General features: G+C 38.0%; 1 protein-coding gene across 3 annotated transcripts; it reads right to left on the bottom strand.

The window, feature by feature from the left end:
• LOC135650153 (DNA polymerase I A, chloroplastic-like) lies at positions 1–20,149 on the bottom strand. 3 transcript variants are annotated; one of them, XM_065169336.1, is made up of 13 exons: positions 19,834–20,149; positions 19,027–19,232; positions 18,707–18,948; positions 17,487–17,675; positions 13,865–14,526; positions 12,498–12,975; positions 12,088–12,183; positions 10,231–10,323; positions 9,930–10,124; positions 8,948–9,040; positions 3,733–3,945; positions 1,541–1,630; positions 1–465 (listed from the first exon to the last, which is right to left on the bottom strand). In XM_065169336.1, exons 1-13 carry the CDS (start codon positions 19,977–19,979, stop codon positions 304–306), a joined length of 2,865 nt encoding a protein of 954 aa, XP_065025408.1. In that variant the 5' UTR covers positions 19,980–20,149; the 3' UTR covers positions 1–303. The 3 variants fall into 3 exon arrangements, with proteins under 3 accessions (XP_065025408.1, XP_065025407.1, XP_065025409.1); XM_065169335.1 differs by having other exon boundaries at positions 18,707–19,232; XM_065169337.1 differs by lacking the exon at positions 3,733–3,945 and having other exon boundaries at positions 18,707–19,232.
• Between the last annotated feature and the right edge of the window lie 137 nt (positions 20,150–20,286).

Raw genomic sequence — 20,286 nt, 5'->3', positions numbered from 1 at the left:
TATATCTTAGAAGCTGCAGAACGCTGTAAGCAGCCACCTCTTTTGAACATGAATAATGGCAGTCGTTACAATGAGAACAATAAACCACCCAATTAACAAATACGCAGCGAAAAAAAGGCCATTTTAGCAGCTCATGCATTACATGGCACTGCTCAATACAACAAGGAATTGCTCTTACAGATAATACATCTCTCTTTTCCATCTTGTTGTTGCCGTCAACGGCATAGCAAACCAGCAGGCTATGCCTCCCGGTAGGCTTTCTTAAAAAAATGCAGGATCTAAGACATGGTGCCCAATTGTTGGTTACTTGGCTGCATACCAGTTCTGTGCGCATTTGGCATCCACCACCAAGGCAACCTTGAGGAAGTTCGTGCCGTAAAAGGGCTTGGACATGCACTCGACAACAATGGACTTGGCGAGCTCAGCTGACTCCGTTGGTCCTTCCAGTATTACTTCATCATGCACCTGAATCCAGCCACAGCATGCCATTAGCAATTCTCTGATTTAGAGGAAATCTGGTCGGGCAACAAGAACCCAGAATGCTAATACTGCAAACTAAAACAATTGAAAGGAAAGATGGGCGGCGCAGCATCACATAGCGAGAACCGAGACATGGGCAAAAGGACCTAAATTTCATACAATATTATACGATCACCATATGGGCAACCTTGTCATGACAAACTTTGAATAAAAAAACTCAAACTAAATGAGGTCATCGATGATCAGTACTGACCCTGAAGATTGAATTACAAGATATTTCTTTTTTCTTAAGAATGCATAAGATGCTACTGATGATCTCACATTTATCCTTAAAAAGAGACAAGAACAGGGCATCGAACACCAAGGTCCCCAGAAAAGGACTATTTACTTCCTTCTCAGGGAAAATAATAAAGTAATGATCATAACAAACTTTTCGGAATTCAAAGCAAAGTTCCATTTGTTTGTGTAAAAGAGGATATTTTGCAAAGGTCTATCATTGGCTAACCAATGAAAAGCCAAGCCTCCATATGATCAAAATCTATGTTTGACTTGAGTAACAAGGATGCAAAATAGGGAAAAAATAACAAAAAGATGGAAAGAAAAACTGTGGGACTAACAGCAGAAATGAACACTAGGAAGAAAGAAATAAATTCAATAAACAAAAAAAATTACTGTTCAACAATCATTTAGAGAAACAATGCACCACTAAATGCTTAAGACCAAAAGAAGCTTAGACAAAATCAACATTAACCTCTACAAGTAAAATTTGGCAGTTATTCTGGTGAACCCACTAAAACCAACAAAAGCATGGGAAATCTTTTTATGATCACAAAATCATGCCTCTTGCTAAATAGCATGCTAACCTTCATTTCTTTTAAATAATTCTACCTTATAATAAATTAATGTAACATCACTTTTAAAAACAGTCATGGGAAAAGAAATCACAACAAATTCTGCTAGGGTTAAGATGAGCTGGCTAGTTATTAGGATATTCATTCGAGGACTATTAAGTGGCTGGTGGAATTCCTGCAAACTCAAGTTAGCAATATGATAAATTAACCTGCAATAGCAATTTCCATCCGAGCTCCTTCAGACGAATATTCCTATCTATCTCGAGCATTGCACACATGGCAACATCTGCTGCACTTCCCTGTTAAATTAAAAGATAATGAAAATCTTGAATAGGTTTGATGGAATAAGTGTAGAAGTTTCATGAGACAGCTATAAGCATCAAATGACTCAGAGAAGCATAAAACGATAAAATGAGGAACATTCTTCTGTCTAAATAACAGATAATAGCAATACAACCCTTACCATCCATCAAGTTGATGTTAAGTAAAAAAACAATGAAGTATAGCACAATGTTTAGAGTTCCAACTGCAAAACAACCAAGTGCAAACAAAGAACAGGAGGAAAAAAAAGAAAGATAGAACCATTTCAACATTTAAATTATACGCTGTGATTTAAAAAGTGTTATGAGCCAAAAAGTACCAAGGTCCAAAAATGCCCGAGGCACTAGGCGTCGTCCGAGCGAAACGAGGTACTAAAATATAAAAATATATAATATAATTAATCAATATATTTAAATAAAAAATATGATTTTAAATTAAAAAATCTTACAGAATCACAATATCCCATTAACAAAAAATCTCAAAATTCAAAACAATAACAATAATTTCAAATAAATAAAAATTAATAGTATTAAAATCAAAATAATATATTATTAATCTAATAAATAAAAAATATTATTACTAGTATACAGTTAATAATATACCGTTAATATACTGTTAAGTGTCAAAGCAAGGTATGCAATACCGTACTGTACCGGTGTTTCGAGATTGGCTCGATACGGTACGATATCGTGTACTGAGCGGTACACCAGGGCCTACCGAGCAATACATCATGGCGTACCGAGCGGTACACCTAATTTTAAATATTTCTCTACTGTAGCACTATAGCACTACTGTAGTGCAACACTGTAGCACGTTAGCGGTCCACGTACCGATATACCGTCGAACCGATACGTATCGCCCATATCGGGCGGCACCATTCGAAATTGCATACCATGGTTAACAGTATACTATCGAGTCGATGTGAGTAGAGGGAGTAGGAGTAACAATAGCAATGAATAGCGACAACAGTAGCGGGAGCGGGAGCGACGATAGTGGCAAGCAGCGACAGCAGCGGTAGTGGCAGCGGCAAAGATAGTGGTAGCCACAAGCAGCAGCAGCGGTAGCAATAGTGGGGGGCAATGTAAGAGTAACACCGAGGTTGCTGACTGAGAGAAGCAGAAGCGATAATAGTGGCAGCAGGAGCAGCGATAGTGGCAACGACAGCAGCAGCGGCGAGCAACAATAGCAATGGCAAGCAGTGGCAGTGGCAGTGGCAGCGGCAGCGGAGAGCAGCGACAATGAAGAAAGGCAATGATAGCGGAGAGAGGCAGTGGCAGTAGAGAGGAAATGTCAGCGGTAGAATCGCGAGCAGGGTTAGGGTTGGGGAAGTCACGAGAGGAATGTTGGGAGGCCAATATTGGTACTTTAGTTGGTTCCATTGAACCAACTAAAGCATCGGAGACCGAACCAAACATAAAACACTAGCTCGAAGCGCCCGACGCCTAAGCTCGGGCGAGCGCCTAGGCGACGCCTCTTCAAAGCGAGGCGCTCGGGCCTCGCGTCGCCTCGCCCGAGCGCCTATTGAAATTGCTGATTGTACATATGGTTCATGTTTTTTGGTGTTCCTAGACACACCAATTCCTTGCTGGAACAGTATTGCCGGTCAGCAGGCACAACACAGATTGTGTTTGCCAAAAAGCAGGAAATGGCCCATGTCATGGGATTTGTTACCTCTAGTTTCCCAAAATAAAAACACATTCCAGCCGTGAAGATTCCATCACAGAAACAAATCGAGATATCAATTTAACTTCAAAAAGGCTGGAAGTACATAATATTCATAGGGTGACAAAATCTCAAATATTAGAAAAACTAAATAAAAGCTTATCTCAAACATCAAATACATTCACAATAGTAGGTAGAATGTAAAAAAAAATCGAAAGTTTATTTCATGCAAAACCCAAAAGAAGTTTGTTGAGGCATCCAATGAAATGTAATGAATAGAACAAAAGGACCAAAGGTGACAGCACTAGTTCTTTATCTTACATTATATTTGGTATCAAAACCAGTCCTAAGCAATAACTGATATCCAGAACAAGTCCTTCATAGTGAACAGTAAGCCATGGTTGATGTGAAGGAATACCTGTACTGGAGTATTAATAGCTGCTCGTTCAATGTGACGCCTCTGAGCATTCCTTGCTGTTTCCACTGAAGGAAAATGCCGCGATCGTCCAAGCAACGTCCTGACGCATTTGCTTTCAATAGCTTCCTTTTTGCGTTCTTCTTGCCAGTGTAGAACTTCTTTTCTTTCTTTGTACCAAAGAGAAACTGTATCTTTAGCTTCCTTAACAGAAACCTGAGAACACAGCAAATTTTGAGGACATTCTAGTAGTAGTTAGTCGATCTAAGTTGCATCAGAAAGCCAAACGAGAAACTTCACAATGTAAATGTGCATATCCAAAAATGCAACACAAATCTCTTCCAAAAGGTTATGCTTTCTTAAACACGACCTGGACATTTCATTTAAACAAATAAAAATAGAAATTTGGTTACGCGCATGAAATTGAAGTACAAGGAATTATAGCTAGAAAATATACCCACTAACATAATGGTAACAACTGGCACTTGATACCAGTATTTAATATGCCTGAAACTTATTCCATCATACGAAGTCATAGCATGCCTGAATATTTGGATGTACATAAAGGTCCCATTTTGCAACCACAGACATTACAAAATATGACATGCCAGTGGCAGTTAGGAACCAGACAAACACCACATCAGCAGTAAGAGAGCATACAGGCATGTTGACAATGTGAGTAGATGCAATGTCAGCAAAAGACACCATGATGCTGAAATGGCACAAGGTTGATAAGAATGCGAAGGGACACAAGGAACTGAGATCACTAAGAACATGATTAAGGAAGGCCCGATCATTTGAAGGTAGGACCTGACTATCAGAGGCCTTCAGGCTCCCTGCAGACTTCCATCCCTTGACGAGCCTTCCAACAAACCCAAGATGGATGCGCTATTAGTGACTGTCAAATAAACACTCTTAGATGCCTTATGCACGCTAACAGCAAGGCACTCCTTAGACTTAATGACAGTTGTGATTTCTTGCGAGAAAATCATCTTCTAAACTTCAAAATAGATAACAGCTGAGAGGTTTTCATCACAAGGCAAAATATAATATGGACAAATATATTGTGAACTGAATCATGAACTGACAACAAAACTGGGCCAAACTGTACACAGCTAAAATTTGAAGTCTTAATGCGGTTAACGGACAAAACATTAGAAAGTACTCATCATTGAGCTTTGATATAACATGTCCATTGCCCATGACATAATCTATATAAAATCTAGCCATTTTACATATAGAGATTGACAATAAAGCATAATTCCAAAAAACAATAACTGAGCTCTGGCTCCACTGGACCAGTTTATAACTTTTTTTCCTTGTCCTTTCCAATATAAAACTTCTAGTCCATCTTCGTCCTAGCTTTCTATTCCATTATAGGTAGAATGAACTAGAATGTGCATAAAACACACTTAGGTATGGATAGATCTGCAACACAGTATACATAGAACATATTCAAATACATATAGAGATAAAGTGAGAGTAGAAATTATACGAGGGAAAAAGGGATGGAGGGGACTAGTATTTATGGTCCTAGCCCAAACCGAACAAACCCACCTGAGTTTTGGACGGGTCACATGCATTGCACATGTCTATCCCAAATAATAGGTTGAGTTGAGGTACAACGGACTAGATAGAGAAACGACGATGTGCCTAACGCCAATCGCATAGCTAGGCAGGCTTAACTTTATGGACTAGGCTAAGCCTCGCTCATAAGTTGGGCTGAGCCTTACTACTAAACTTAGCCATGCTTGGCTCGCGGGTTGGGTCATGCCTAAACACATGAGTTGGGGTCGTGTCTGACCACATTGACTGGATCGTACCTAGCCGCATGAGTTGGACCATGGCTGACCACATGGGTTGGGTCGTACCTTACCACTTGGGCTAGGTTATACATAACCACATGGGCTGGACCGTACTTGGCCACATGGGTTGGGTCATGCTCATCCGCATCGATTGGGTCATGCCCGACCACATCGGTTGAGTCATACCTTGCCACATGGGTTGGCTCTTATCTGGCCATATAGGCTATATATCATGTCTAGTCACATGGGCTGGGTCATATATGACCACATGGGTTGGGTCAACCCAGTTTGACAAATTAACCCGACTCAATTCAAACCCCAATTAAACTCCTCTTATCAAATTAGATTTCAATATTTTAAAGTATTAAAGAATAACTCAAAGCCGAAGATTTCACATAGTACTTTTTTGTTTTTGATCGAAAAATCAATCCGATTTATTTCATACCCTTCGCTCGATGAGAAAATGGGTCAGATTCTACAGGATCAACAAACCCATGGGAACTTAAGTAATGATGGAAGGGAATAAAAAGAAAAGAGAGGGAAAGAAAATCGAAATGAAATAAAGAATAAAGCAAAAAAAAAAAGTAGATATTCAAAATAAGTAGAAGATAGAAGAGTATGGATTCCAAATGAACAAATTCAAACTCGAAAAGGATCTTTCTAATTCTCGAAAAATAAGGGGCAAGGGGATTGATCGAGAAAGATTTCTTGTTCTTATTATAAGATCGTGATTTGATGAATTAAAGGATTTAAATTCATGATCTTAAATTTAAAACTAATTAAATCATAGGAGTATAGACATGATTCTTGAAACAAAAATATATCTACTTAACTAAATCAAAACTCTTAATCCAAAACTAAAAAAATTAATAATTAAATAAATCTTAAAATTCACTTAAGCTTAAGAAATCAATATAAATCAAATAATCATTCTAACATCACAAATCAATTATCATTATTTATAATCATTAAATTTCGAAATTAAAATATTATTATACATCATAAAATTATAATAGTCCCAATATCAAGATTTCAAAACATAAAACAAAACTGGTAAAAATAATAGAAGATCCTACCTCTCATCGACTATCATTTTCTCGAGATCATCTCTTCAGGAAGTCCTCTTCTCAATCATTAATTGTCAGGCTCGTTAAGGAATGAGGGAGGAGGAGCCCCCTTTACATAGGAGAATATGAGATCTCCTCGAAAGGTAAATAATAATTTATTTTTTATTTTTTTATTTATTTTTATTTTGCTTTTATACATAAAGAGAGAAATATATTATTCATTTCTTATGGTTCACACACAAAAATAGAAATTAAACTATTTACTTCCTAAAAATCAAATCACTCATTATGAAATAAATCAATTAATAATTTAATTGATGAGTATAATTCCTAATTTATTCAGGAAATCAAATTTAATCATTTCCTTAACTATAGTACACAAACATGGAAGTTAATAATAAAACAATACATTATTTATAGTAATTAATTTATGTTACTGGAGAAATTATCGTTGATTATATTTTTGACATAAGGCAAGTAACTAACGATCACTGCATACACGTCACAGAATTTGCATTTCCACTTTTGGAACCGACTACCATGAAGGACCTTATCTTATTGCTTCTAATTCTGATTTAAGATCATTAGTGACAAATTGAGTTATAACAAGTCTGCTGTAATGACTACAACCTCTGTTTTAAGGTAGGTCTAATTTACCTTCTGATCACAAATTTTTCATATTTCAAGGTAGATAATGTTAAACACTTTAATTCAAAGCTATAATGTGCAAGAGAAATCTCATGCCATCCAATAATATGGCATGTACAAGAAAATATGTTTTTGTAAGAACTGTTGAATATGGCCAGAAGTTGAAATTTTATGATACTTTAGCATGTTAACTCTAGGAAATAATTGTCTAATGTGTTTTCAAGTCCTCCCTAGAGTCATCCCATGATAGACTGCCTATAGTCATTGGTGTCAAGCCCGTTATGTCCCATTGTTTTGCATTGCTACTAGTCATATAACAAAAACCACAAGCTGGATCAGCTTCACACGAGGTAGCAAGCAACTGTCCTATGTAAGGAAAAGGATTCAGCATAGTAAGAAGGGAGATGAAACAATGAGTTGCTTGCTATATCAGTGATTTAAAAAGGTGCTCGGGCGAGGCGAGGCGAGGCCCGAGCCCCTCGCTTAACTTCCAGGCGGCGCGCTTCAAAGAGGCGCCGCTTGGGCGCTCGCCCCAGCCCAGGCGCTGGGCGCTTCGGGCGAGCGCCTGGGTTAAACCAGGCGACCAAACCAACGTTTTAGGTCTGGTTCGGTCTCCAATGCTTTAGTTGGTTCAATCGAACCAACTAAAGCATCGATATCAACTGTCGCTGCCCAACCCTAACCCTGCTCGTTGTCGCTGTCGCTGCTCACTACCGCTGCCGCTATCGTCGCTACTGCTCCCGCTCCCGCTACTCGCCGCTGCTCGCTGCTGCTGCCACTGTCGTCGCTCCCACTCCTGGTCCCACTACCGCTACCTCCTTACACTCCCGCTGCCGCTTCCTCTTTTCTCAATAAACACCCCCTTACACTTCTCTTCCTTCTTCTCCTTCTGTATACTGTTAACAGTATACTAATAATAATATTTATATTTATTAGATTAATAATATATTATTTTAATTTTAATACTATTAATTTTCTTAATTTAATAACATATTTTTATTTAAAATTTTAAATAATTATATATATTAATTATATTATATATTTTTATATTTTAGCGTCTCGCTTCGCTCGGGCGAGCGCTTAGCGCCTCGACCGTTTTTGGACTTTAGCGTCTTTTGGCGCTTGGCGCTTTTTAAATCACTGTGCTATATGTGAATTCTAGACCCATGATTTTAGAAGAGAGGCATATGGATTAACAAGTGAGGGTATCTTGAAGTCAATGAAGTGAAAAGCTTTGGGGTTGATCTTGGCTCTTTATACTACTGTCATGTCGGACACATATCCATTAGGTACATATCCATTAGGTTGCAGGCAATTAGTTTTTCTTTTATGTTACACTACTATCATGCTGAACCAAGAAATTTACTTGAGTTCATCTTGCCTAATCTATTTCTCAGATCCTAGGACTGGTAGTCTCCTGTGTCTTCTTAACTAATTATTACCAATGCAATATTGTATTTGCATCTCTTTTGTAAAACATCATAACTAATGGATTATGCCTCAACATTGCAAAGGCATATCAAATATAATGATGCATGAATATTTATAATGCATAAGATAATCAGTACCAGAATCCAGTAACAAGTAAATGGAGATTGGCATCTAAACACTTGTGCCATAGAATAAGAAGGTTTAAAAGCATCAATAAGTACTATATATGTAACAATGGCCATATTTAAAGGTTATTATGGTAATTACCTTCCAATCATGAGAGAGACCTACAGGAGTTTTGCCATAAGCAATAGAAAAATTAAGCATCTTAGCCTTCCTTCTTTCAGAACCAAAAACATCCTGCAGACAGAATAAAGGAAATACATAAGTGAAGCACAAGACCAAAATTCAAAGAAATTTAGAATAATAAACAAACAAATCAGGACATCAGGATTAAATAATTCACAACATTCTTAGGGGGAACGGCCAGACTAAAGAAACAACAGATGTTTACAGGCCAAGCATGACTATTTAAGAGACTTGATTGATGGTATTAAACTCAACTACTTCAGGAGGCAGCAAACAGGATTCACTTCAAAAGTTTGACAAGGAGACCAGGCAGACCGGAAAGATATTTAGCATAGTATGAAAGTCCGTGGTGAAAACCAATCAAAATTCAGAATTTTGACTACCCAAAGAAAGTATCCTGCAAAGCCATCACATTTTGGAGCTTAAGAGATGAGTCTGGAACATAGTAGGATATTCATTTTGGCAACTACTAAGAGAAAACTGCAGTGGCTCATACTTGCTGGCAACCCACCCACGTTTGAACATCCCAATGTTGCAGCCAGCCATTTACAATGACTATCATGACTATAGCAGCATATTTCAGTAGAAGTGCCTTAAGTAACACTAAACACAAAACCTGATTAGCATCTACAATTACATTGCAATAATTAGAACAATCAAAACCAAAATATACTAAGTTAAATAAGTGACTTTCTTATTGTGATCTTGTAGTTGACCGACTAAAAGAAGGTAACATACAACATGAAGTCAAAATATGATAGATTTTGGGACAAAGATCCATGACATGAAGTGCCAGCCGAGTAACTCTTAGAGAAGTTCCAAGACACTTATTATCACAACAAATTTGTACATCTCAACAATTAGCTATCTATAGATTCTATACAATGATTCCACAAAGTTCCAGAATGTAATAGCATAGAAGTGTTAAAAGCATGCTTACCTTCAACAATGGAACTGGAGGCTTGTCTTCTCCTGGTTGAGGATGCCACTCCAGGAGCACTCTCTTCTTTTCAACAGCCTCACGCACATGTGAATACATGTTCATAGCTGTTCTGGAATGGAAATCCCCACCAGCTCTAAAGGCTTCCAACATGCTTTTACAGTTCGCAAGATGTGCTAAAATCCTAAGCTCCAACTATTAATGTCCAAATTCAGCATTAACAAAAAATAACAAACATTAGATACTTGTTCCTAAACTAGGACTACAAAAATAATTACAAACAAGTAATTTGTTTCCTCACCTGTCCATAATCAGCAACAACAAGAGATTTTCCAGGTCCAGCAACAAAAGCCTGCCGGATTTTGTATCTGTCTTTCTCGAGAGCAGGTTGGTTCTGGTTAGAAAGACAACACAAGAAACAGCCCTATTAACACTAAAAAACATTGCTTTAAACATTGTATAAAGACCAAAACAAAATCAAAGCAGTGTTAATGCAGTACCAAAAGTGATCAACCATCAAAACAATGTTGTCCCATGAGATCCCGACATACTGATGTACACTAGCATTTGACATGTATGAATGCCAATCTCATGGCCCAGTCAAATGACTACCTCCATGTGTAAATTGCATATGTGTGCATGCAATAGCATACAAAACATAGATACAAGTCTACAACAAAGTGCCAAACCAATTTGCATTAGATACATGAAAGTTATGATGTTAGTAGGATACTTCTAACATAAAATCATACAATGTTTGAAATGTCATTCGGATACGTGCATACTTCAACCTAAATCTGATACATGGGGCAGCCCCCCTACCTTGCAGCCAGGTTCGGACAGATGGTGGTACACTATGAGGTATCACCGGTTCAAACTGAGGCTTACCAGTTACCACTAGTTACAGCTTGGTTTTCAATTGGATATGGTATATCAGGCCGCAACCTGACTGCCCAATTACCAGATTGTCTCTGTATCCCCATCAACCCCTCTTTCCTCTCCCCTTTTATACGTCTTCACTCCTCTCAATCTCATTCGAACTTCACTCGAATCCTCTCGCAAATGATTTTGCAAAGAGAAGTTCAATCTCAAGAAATTAAAGGCTCAATCTTGAGTTCCAAACCAGGTTTCCTCCAAAATTTGGCAAATCCAAACCTTAATTTCAATTTTTGATCAGTTTATATTTTGTTGCAAGGACTTTAGGATTGGATTTCATCCTGTGAAATGCTAATTAATCAAACTAGGTCAGATTTGAGGTGTTTTCCTTAATGAACTTGTGGCTAGATCCACAAGGATTAAGGCTCAAACCTAGCAGATATAGCCTAGACCAGCCGAGAAAGATAGTCACGCAGATCTAGGCTAAATCATTGAAAATCTGAACTACATCCATGCAAATCTATTTTGGATCAACGAGGATGTAGATCCACGATAAGAGAGAAGACGTGTGGGTAGGTCTGCCATTAACAACTCTTTCGGCTATCTTCAACAGGCTAGACATATTAGAAGAAAAAAATTCCGAACTAACCCAAGGAAAATTGCCGATCCAAATACTGGTTCTTCGCCAGACAGGTAAATACCAATTTATACATATATCGGTCCAGTCGGTTTTCTGAAAATGTAACAACTGATTAATCATTTAAAATTTAATATAAATTTCATATTATATATGATCTTAGATTAAGAAAATGCACAAAGCCCCCGCCAATGCGGGATCCGGAGAGGGTCAATGTATGCAGCTTTAAATATATGATCTTAGATATCTTAGGGTCAACAAGATATGTATCACCCTAGATATTTCATCACATGTCATTTATAGCAGCATATGTATTTTAGGGAATTAAACAATTGTAATTATTCAGGAAGCATGACCAATTTACAATGTCAATTAATGTTACCTAAAAATTTCCAAAATTTTCAATCTCAACTGGTAAATAAAGTTAAGATAAACGTCAAGTTACCAGAAGACAAAATTTGATGACATTTTCAAATACAAACACAAAGCACAACTCTCAAAACTATTATCACATTCCACTTCTCATGGGAACATACAACAGAAATAGCAGAGGGAGAAGGCAGAGACTGAGTGTGTATATGTGCATGCTTGCATGCATGTGCGGGTTCGTGGAGAGAGGGAGAGAGAGAGAGAGAGTAGAGAAACCTGCAAATTTGGTCTCCTAGCTGATAAGCGTCCAGTTTCAGTGTTGATGTTTAGAGAACAATGAACTCGTCCATTAACACATGAAATATCATTCCCCTACGAGCACAAGAAAGAAACACACAAGGGGCGATCAAAATCTAAACCAACACCAAAATCTCTTCAAAATAATACATCCACTGGATAGGAAGAACAATTTTGTTTCTCCAGTAAAATAAAAACAGATAATGAACATAGTAAAGAGACAGTATATGCTAAAATATTTGTAAGTAAATAAATATGCCTTAGATGCATGGAATGAAAAATTGAATTATTATGCTCATTGATTCCAAAGTACACCTAACTTCTCTTCAATTTGTATGTAGTTTTTTTTTCCACAAGGATAATATATATGTTACACAGAATCAACTTACCTGCAAGGGAAGAATGAAGTTTGATATCAACGAATCAATTGAGCAGACGTCACAAAGAGCTGCAATAGCTTGACAAGCCGCCCTTCCCTCCTTACCTTCTCCAAATGCCTTGTATGCAGTTCCATAATCAGAAATGTCTTTGTCATGAGACATTTCTGTCTCCTTTGTGGAATCATGGTCAACGTTAACCTCTTCATCACTACCAGACTGATATGATGCATCATCAATAAGAAAATTTTGATTATTCGAGACTTTCCCAGCAAAAACTTTTAGAGCATCACCACAGACAGAAGGCAACCCACTCTCTGTATACATATCTGTTTGCAATTCTTCACAAATTTTATTTAGCACAATAGTGCGGTATTTGGAAGGAGACTTCCTTCCATCCTCAATGACATTCTCAGTATTAGGCACCTTAAAAGACTTTGGCTTAGACAAGCATTTGTTTTGATCATTTTCACATTTGTTTGTATCGTTTCTGCAAATCGAAAACAATAAAAAGAAATTGTTACAAATTGTTGACTCATATCAATAATAAGTATGAAATATATACAGGAGCATTTTAAGAAGCTTTGATGAGACAGGAAAAACTCACATAGGCCATTAAAGGAAACTGGATCTGCATTCGTGCTTGCACATGTTGCCTTTGAAGAGTAGCAACAAAAATAAAAACTAACTTCCATAGAGCAAACTACAATTAACTGGACCCACACACATGCATAAGCACATGCATGAACATGCACCATGTGCACACAAGCACATACAAAGGCAAACCTTGATCCAAGCCCATGAGCACAAGCATACTCAGAAAAGATATTTCAATATGACATTTACAGATCCAACCAAGGATTGGAACTAAACCATATTGGTCAGTATCAAGGTATTTTTTTATTTCTTTTTTTATAATAACAGGCACAACCAGCAAGTATACTATCTGGTATACTGGTACAGTACTAGTTCAACTGGTTACCGATAACAAACTGATATTTAAATTCTTAGTTCAAGACATTATTTACATCATAATTTTACTTAACAGAACAGTGCAATTTACAAGTCTACTTTTCCAAACAACAATGTCAAGCATCATTACTGACTTCTAAAAGTATAACCCTTTTATATCCTCATTTCCAGCACATTTATGACAAAGTAATGGAAAGCAAACATCTAAAAGTTTAACCTGCATTCGAAGAACCTAAACAAGCATGTAAAGACACTAGTACTTAAAGAAACACTAACACAGGTGTGACATAAAACAAAGAAATAAAGCAGGCAAATTTGATTAACAAATCATGTTAAATGCTGCTCAGAATAGAACTTCTAGACTGATTATCATAGGAATGAACAATAACTGCATGATATGCAAGTACCTCCTCAATGTATCACCAAAAAAGAGCTGACGTATTTGAGCATCACTTCCCACATTCATATACTTAGCATCAGGACAGTACTTAGATGCCCATTTCCTGAATTTATTTGAAGCTATTTGCTTTTCAGTAATAGCAAGCTTTTCTATATCCAATAGATGAGTTCGGTCAACAAGCATTCCCTCAGATTCCATTTGCACTAACAGAACACCAAAAGGGCGCCAATACTCTTCATAAAAATCATACATCGTACCTCTTACAATATCATCAAGAGTCCATGGTTCACGCTCAAGCTTAGCTTTCAAGTTATCAAAAAGTTTAAAAGTACTTATCGAGTCTAAAGCAGAGTAGCAAATCCATAATATTCGTTCTTCTCTTTGAAGCACATCAACAGGAGCAAGCGTGATAAGTTTTCCCTCAGATCCATCTTTTTTTAACTTTCTTTTACCAAAAATGGATTTCATTGTTATCTTTCCCATTTTCAGTTCATCATTGGACGACATGATCTTTTGATCATTTGTAAGTGCTTCAAGTGAATATCCTCCATTAGCTCTCCTAGAAGAATCAAAAAGACGTGCAAGATGCATGGTATCCGCATGGAAACCAGAAAGCTTGATCCCATAGTTTCCGAGCACATGACTATCAAAGCTATAATTATGCCAAACCTACAAAGATGAGAACAAGAATATTTGTATTACTAGTAGCCTTGAACAAGAACATACAATCATCAAACTTCAGAGAGAATCAGAAATGCAACCCAGGTTTAAACTTGATATTCAAAGGGGAAAAAGTTCCACGTTAGTCCTGGACCTAACACAGACTAAATTAGCAATCACAAAAGAATGACAATAAATAGGATTAATCTATGAAACTACATATTTTAGCAAAAAGAGAAAACAAGTTACTAATTTTTATAGAGTTTTTGACATACCACAACGTAAGAACAAAAAGTGATTAGCCACCTTATCTTATCAATTTATAGTATAGCGAGACTCTGTTTTAAGACTATCAGTATAAGTCACATGAAAGGAAGAGATATTTAATTAACCATGGTGCATGCTGCTGGACACCTAATCATTAGCAGTGCCACTCCAGAGAACTTCAATTATGATGCAAGTTGTTTATGCACAGAAAAAATGAATCCATTTATGCTGGAAAACTAATAAGATCTGTTTGGCTTCAAACATAAAGCTGGAGACAAACAAATTAATAGTAGTTGTCATAGGTAAAATAAAGCTCTGAAAAAGGTGGATGCCAACAACGATTCCCACACCTGTATCAGTTTCTATTTAGACTGAGAGAAATTCCAACTAGCATACAGCCCTTTCATGAGTTTGATAATCTCCTTGTTTTCTCATATTGTTGCTTCAGGTTTTGAGCCCAATTTGTGCTGTCCTTTATATGTGTGAACCAAAATATCGAACCATTTTGGTCTAGAACCAGTCAGGTTACCACCAATATCAGTCTGACTGACAATACCACCTTCCACCAAAAACTGAAAGATCCAAATTCTGGTCTACTCTGACCAATACCCACATCTCGGTACGGGCAGTATCCCAGAGATCCCTTCCTTGAGTGTAAATTGTTGGCCCACCTCCATCTAATCTGCCACATCTGATTGCTTCTCATTTTTTAATCTTTTCCTACATCAACTTACAGCTAATGCCAAACTTCAGAGGATACTGCAAGGACATGGTCGCAATTTGATTCAATGGTATAACGGTTCCTTACCATGCATGAAAACAAAAGAAAATATGGAAAATCACAAGGGAAAAGAATTTCATTCTTAAAAGGCTGACGCATCACTCACTGATATAACAGATCAGTTATGAATCACAGGGGTCGACATTAAAGGTTGAGGTAGCACCTAACTTTAGACATGAATCTAAGGAGAACCTGACTTAGATGCAAGTGAGATCTAGTTCCAGATCCTAGAAAAGGAAATTCTTTTGTTTGCTCCAAGTATCTTCAATGTATCTTGTCCTATATCAGATTTGGTATCAGAGTTTATATTCTACATAAAATTTCATATCGGAGGTATGATGTTGCATTTCACCAACTTACCAATAAGCCACGAATGATATGAACTAATAGATATGAAGATATTTCTAGTCTTGTCTCTTAATATGGATTTAGATTTTGGTCTATGTCAGTCTTAGCCTACTGGCCCCAATAGTATCCATTCAGGGTCCATGCCATGAGGGGGCATGCCAATGTTGCAACGTAACCGAGTAACATGTAATTGTGAAGCATATTCCATGTTGTAAGATTGTGATCTCAACAATCACATTTGGACAAGTACTGAGAGAATCATAACAAGCAGATTAAAATTTAACACCCATGCCTAGTAGCTAATGTTACACCAATCACATTTGGACAAGTCCTGAGAGAATCACAAGAAGCAGATTAAAATTGAACACCCATAACTAGTAACTAATGTTTCACCAAGAGTTCCAAACGTCCAACTAGCATTTTCTCACTCATAACCCTCAAGCTCAAAAATATACAAGCTTGAATTGTTAATGGCCTAATATCGTTTACACAAAGGACCATCGTACCCCCGAATATGAAACGGGTGGTATGTACCAATTCAGCCATGGACCAGTACACAAACCACTTCTGTTTCGAGCAGTCCAGTCCAAAGCATATATAAAAAAACCCAAAATAACTACAACTGTGTGTGATGCCGCCCTTGATCAGGGCTTACAACCCATTTACCCCCATTTCTCACGACGTCGTTGCTGTCGAGGTTGCCTTAAACATCATCCAGCTGTTCGCCGCCGTTTATTTCTGGTACATACCGTCCTCTTCTCCTCTTCTTCCTTCTTCTTTTTCCTCATCCTCCATTGCTTCCCCTTCTTCCTTCTCCTCATCCTCCATCGCTTCCCCTTCTTCCTTCTCCTCCATCGCCCCGTCTTCTTCCTTCTTCTTCCTCCTCCTTCGCTCCACATTCTTACTTCTTCCTCCTCCTCCACTTCCCCTTCTTCCTTCCTCCTTCGTTTGCTACCTCCCCTTCTTCCTTCCTCTTCTTACTTTCATTTAGCCACCGCCCCTCCCTCTTCTTTTTTCCTCTCCAACAAACCGGTACCGGAGTTACAATACATGGTACACCGTACTGGCCGATATGTATTGGTCTGACCAAATCAATGAAACAGGTCTAGTACCTGATGCGACGATCATTGGTCTACACCACGACTTTCACATCTAGGTTTCCAGTCCTTTTGGCAACTAAAAGATCAAATTATTTAAGCAATCTGATGATGTAGTTAATTCCCATATTAGTTGCAGCAAGATTCTACATGACATATATGTTGTGTATGTAAGTTTGTACTTATAGAACATGCGCTAGGCTGAAGTAAACTACGAGAACAAGTAGAGGATTTTGAATCAAACAAACATGTAACACATTTAAAGAATCTAAAGCATCATGCAGCAATTCAAAGACGTCCATCTAGAGAATGTCAGCACATTTGTGCACTATATGCTATTTGTTATAATAAAAATACATATTACAATGTAGCATTGACCAAAAAAAAGTATAATAAATAGATCCTAGAGTAATTAAAGATGGAATTAAGAATTGCATCTAGACTTCAGAAATGGTCAGACTTTCAAAAAATACCACCTTCTTGATGGATGAATCTTCAAAGAATGGAACAAACTTCATCAATACATCCCTTCCACCATCCAAAACATCGACCCAGATACAAGACTTTCCATTTCCAAAATCTGCTAGTGGACCAGAGTAAATACTAAAGCATATGAGCTCTCCATGTCCAACCGGTGTCTCAGACATTACATCGATTTTGGCAACCTATTGGAGAAAAAGTAAAATGAAATAAGTCATAAAATATGAGAGTGAGTGAGAGTCAAGGACCTGCAGATCTATATGAATATTTAAAGTGCATGGATTTTTCAAGAGATCATGAGTATGGATATGCTTGGAGCATACAACAACAAGATATGATGCATGCAGAAAAAACTGAAGCAAACAACGGAGCTGAGGAAACATAAGAACTGCATCCATGGTGCCTAAACGTTAATGGTCGAGGCAACTTTGACACAACTACCATAACCAATCGGCTATTTTTATGATTTTAACTGTGGGTTAATGTAATTTTCTAACCATAACTTACATCTGTACTGACAGATATCAAACATAAACAAACAAATGGTTCATCAAAAAAGAACTACCGTAGAGAAATGACGTGGATGCTAAAGAACAAGAAACTATATGAAATTTATGACATATGGAACAGCCATTTGGAAGAAGGTTAGAAAACAACATAAATTATAAGCTAATACCATATGGATGAGAAAGTTCAAAAGGTGTTTGAGCTAGAATAAGAAAGTATGAATTCATGAACAATCACAGGTGGGGACCGATCAAGGCTTAAAAAATAAGACACTTTTTTAATGTAATTTGGACATCCAACAAAGAACTATTGATGCACCAGTTAGGACAGTTGTGTTAATCCAAAATATTGTTGCTAGGAGGGGTTAAAGATATAAGTTCTTTTACAAAAAGAATGTATTAGGATAGTGGCAGCCCTTAGCTTGGCTAGTAATTGGCCTCTAAGCTCAATGATGAGAAATGATCGATCTAGCCAACCCGTACGATCGATGCATATAGCTAGTGATATTGCCCTTGGGACAGCCATTTCAGGCTATAAAAGTGGTAGTCACCATAAGGTGTTTTCATGTAAGATATTTAGTCCTTTAAATTGTCTACATTAATTGCAAAAACTTATTGTACATTCACAATGAGACTGACTCCAAGCAATTTCCACTCAAAGAAATTGTGCCACATGCTATCAGGTAAAGCAATATGTTCTGTCAACTCACCTCTGTATCACATGCATGGATGAAATTCTTGTACTTTGTCATAAGTAATTTGGCTACTCGTCTAGCTGTTGACACATTATCAACCACAATTACTTTGTCGTATACACGAGCAAGTTGTTTCCGGTCTACCACCTTATGCAAACCCTCAACAGGTGGAATTGTATCAGAAGGTGTCCCAGTATCTTGCCCATTGATGGACATTCCATTGGAACCTGCAGCCTCACCAGGGACAGCATTTCGTTCTGCTAAAACAGGATCACAAGGCTCTTGAACATGTCTTAAAGATTTATCAGGTTTAGTGGAGTGGGATTCTGTTCTGCCTTCTTGTCTTGGGGGTGAAACGTATCTTGAAGGATGGGGCGACTCTTGAGAAATTGGCTCCACTGAACTTCCAATTTTAGGATGAGAATCTGAGTCCGACAAGTTGGTCTTTCCATCCATCCATGGAAGCCAAGCGGAATGAAGTATTCTGTGGCACCTCACTCTGCCAGCTGCTTGAACCCACAGATTCTTGGAGCCTTCTTCCCTAGAAATGGAAGAAGAGAAAACAATTCAGTTTTATCTTGGGAAATAAATGTACTATTTTTTTCCCAAAGTTGTTATTGATGATCCGGACAAACATCTAGAATGCGAGGAAAATCATTTTATCAAGTATTGAATCGATTTCTTCATGGAAGACCATAGAAACCAGCAGAATCATTCTCAGACAATCCTCCAATAGGAAAAAAACAACCTTGAAGTTATATTCACGAAAAACAAAACGAAAATCATGTGTGCGACTAAATGACCAGAGCCACGACTTTTAACTTCATGCATAAGAAACCCAACGAACTTCCCTCAGTCTACTTGGGCCTTCTATTGCTGGTTTATATACTCTTCATAATATAGGAGGAAGAAAGTGTTCGACAGGCTAAACGATCAACTGTGTGCCGCAGGTAAAGTTACAATTCTTGCCAAAATGACGAACAACCGAGGGATATTCAATTCAAAACAACCATAAGAAAGAAAATTTATATCCTTGGAAGAAAAAAAACGAATTCAACACTAGGCTCATTAAAAGGATGGTGAACCACCGAGAAAACAAAAAGATGTGCAAGCACAAGGAAAAAAGAAGATGAAGGCAATACCCTCCAACGTCCGGGCCTTGGGAGACCCGCGAGAACGATGTGATGCCGCAGACCGCGCGGCGGAGGCACGACGAGAACCAGGGAGAAGTCAACGATGGAAAGGGGTGTCTGAGGACACTTCCACGGGCGGAAACTCCCATCGCCATGGCCCCCGCTATTCTCGCCAGCTTCCCGCAGCCGCAAAGCGCCGTCTTCGCGGAGAGAAAGAGAAGAGTAGGGAGCTTTCTTCGTCGGAAAGCACACGAGTATAAGGCCTCAGAATGCCTTGCCCTGCTCGCCTTCTTGGCGGAGACCCCTTAAACCCTAAGACAGCGGCAGCAGGGTTTTTAGAGTCGCGGGTTTTCATTCCTCATAAAGGCACTAAAGGATATCAAGTTATCGGGTTTACCCGTTTTGGCCAGTTGGGATATCATTAGTCGTTTAACGGTCATGCCTCCCCTTCCTACTGGAAAC

Source organism: Musa acuminata, chromosome BXJ3-9 (genome assembly GCF_036884655.1).
Source record: "Musa acuminata AAA Group cultivar baxijiao chromosome BXJ3-9, Cavendish_Baxijiao_AAA, whole genome shotgun sequence".
NCBI lineage: Eukaryota > Viridiplantae > Streptophyta > Magnoliopsida > Zingiberales > Musaceae > Musa > Musa acuminata.
This window is presented reverse-complemented; position numbering and strand designations above follow the sequence as displayed.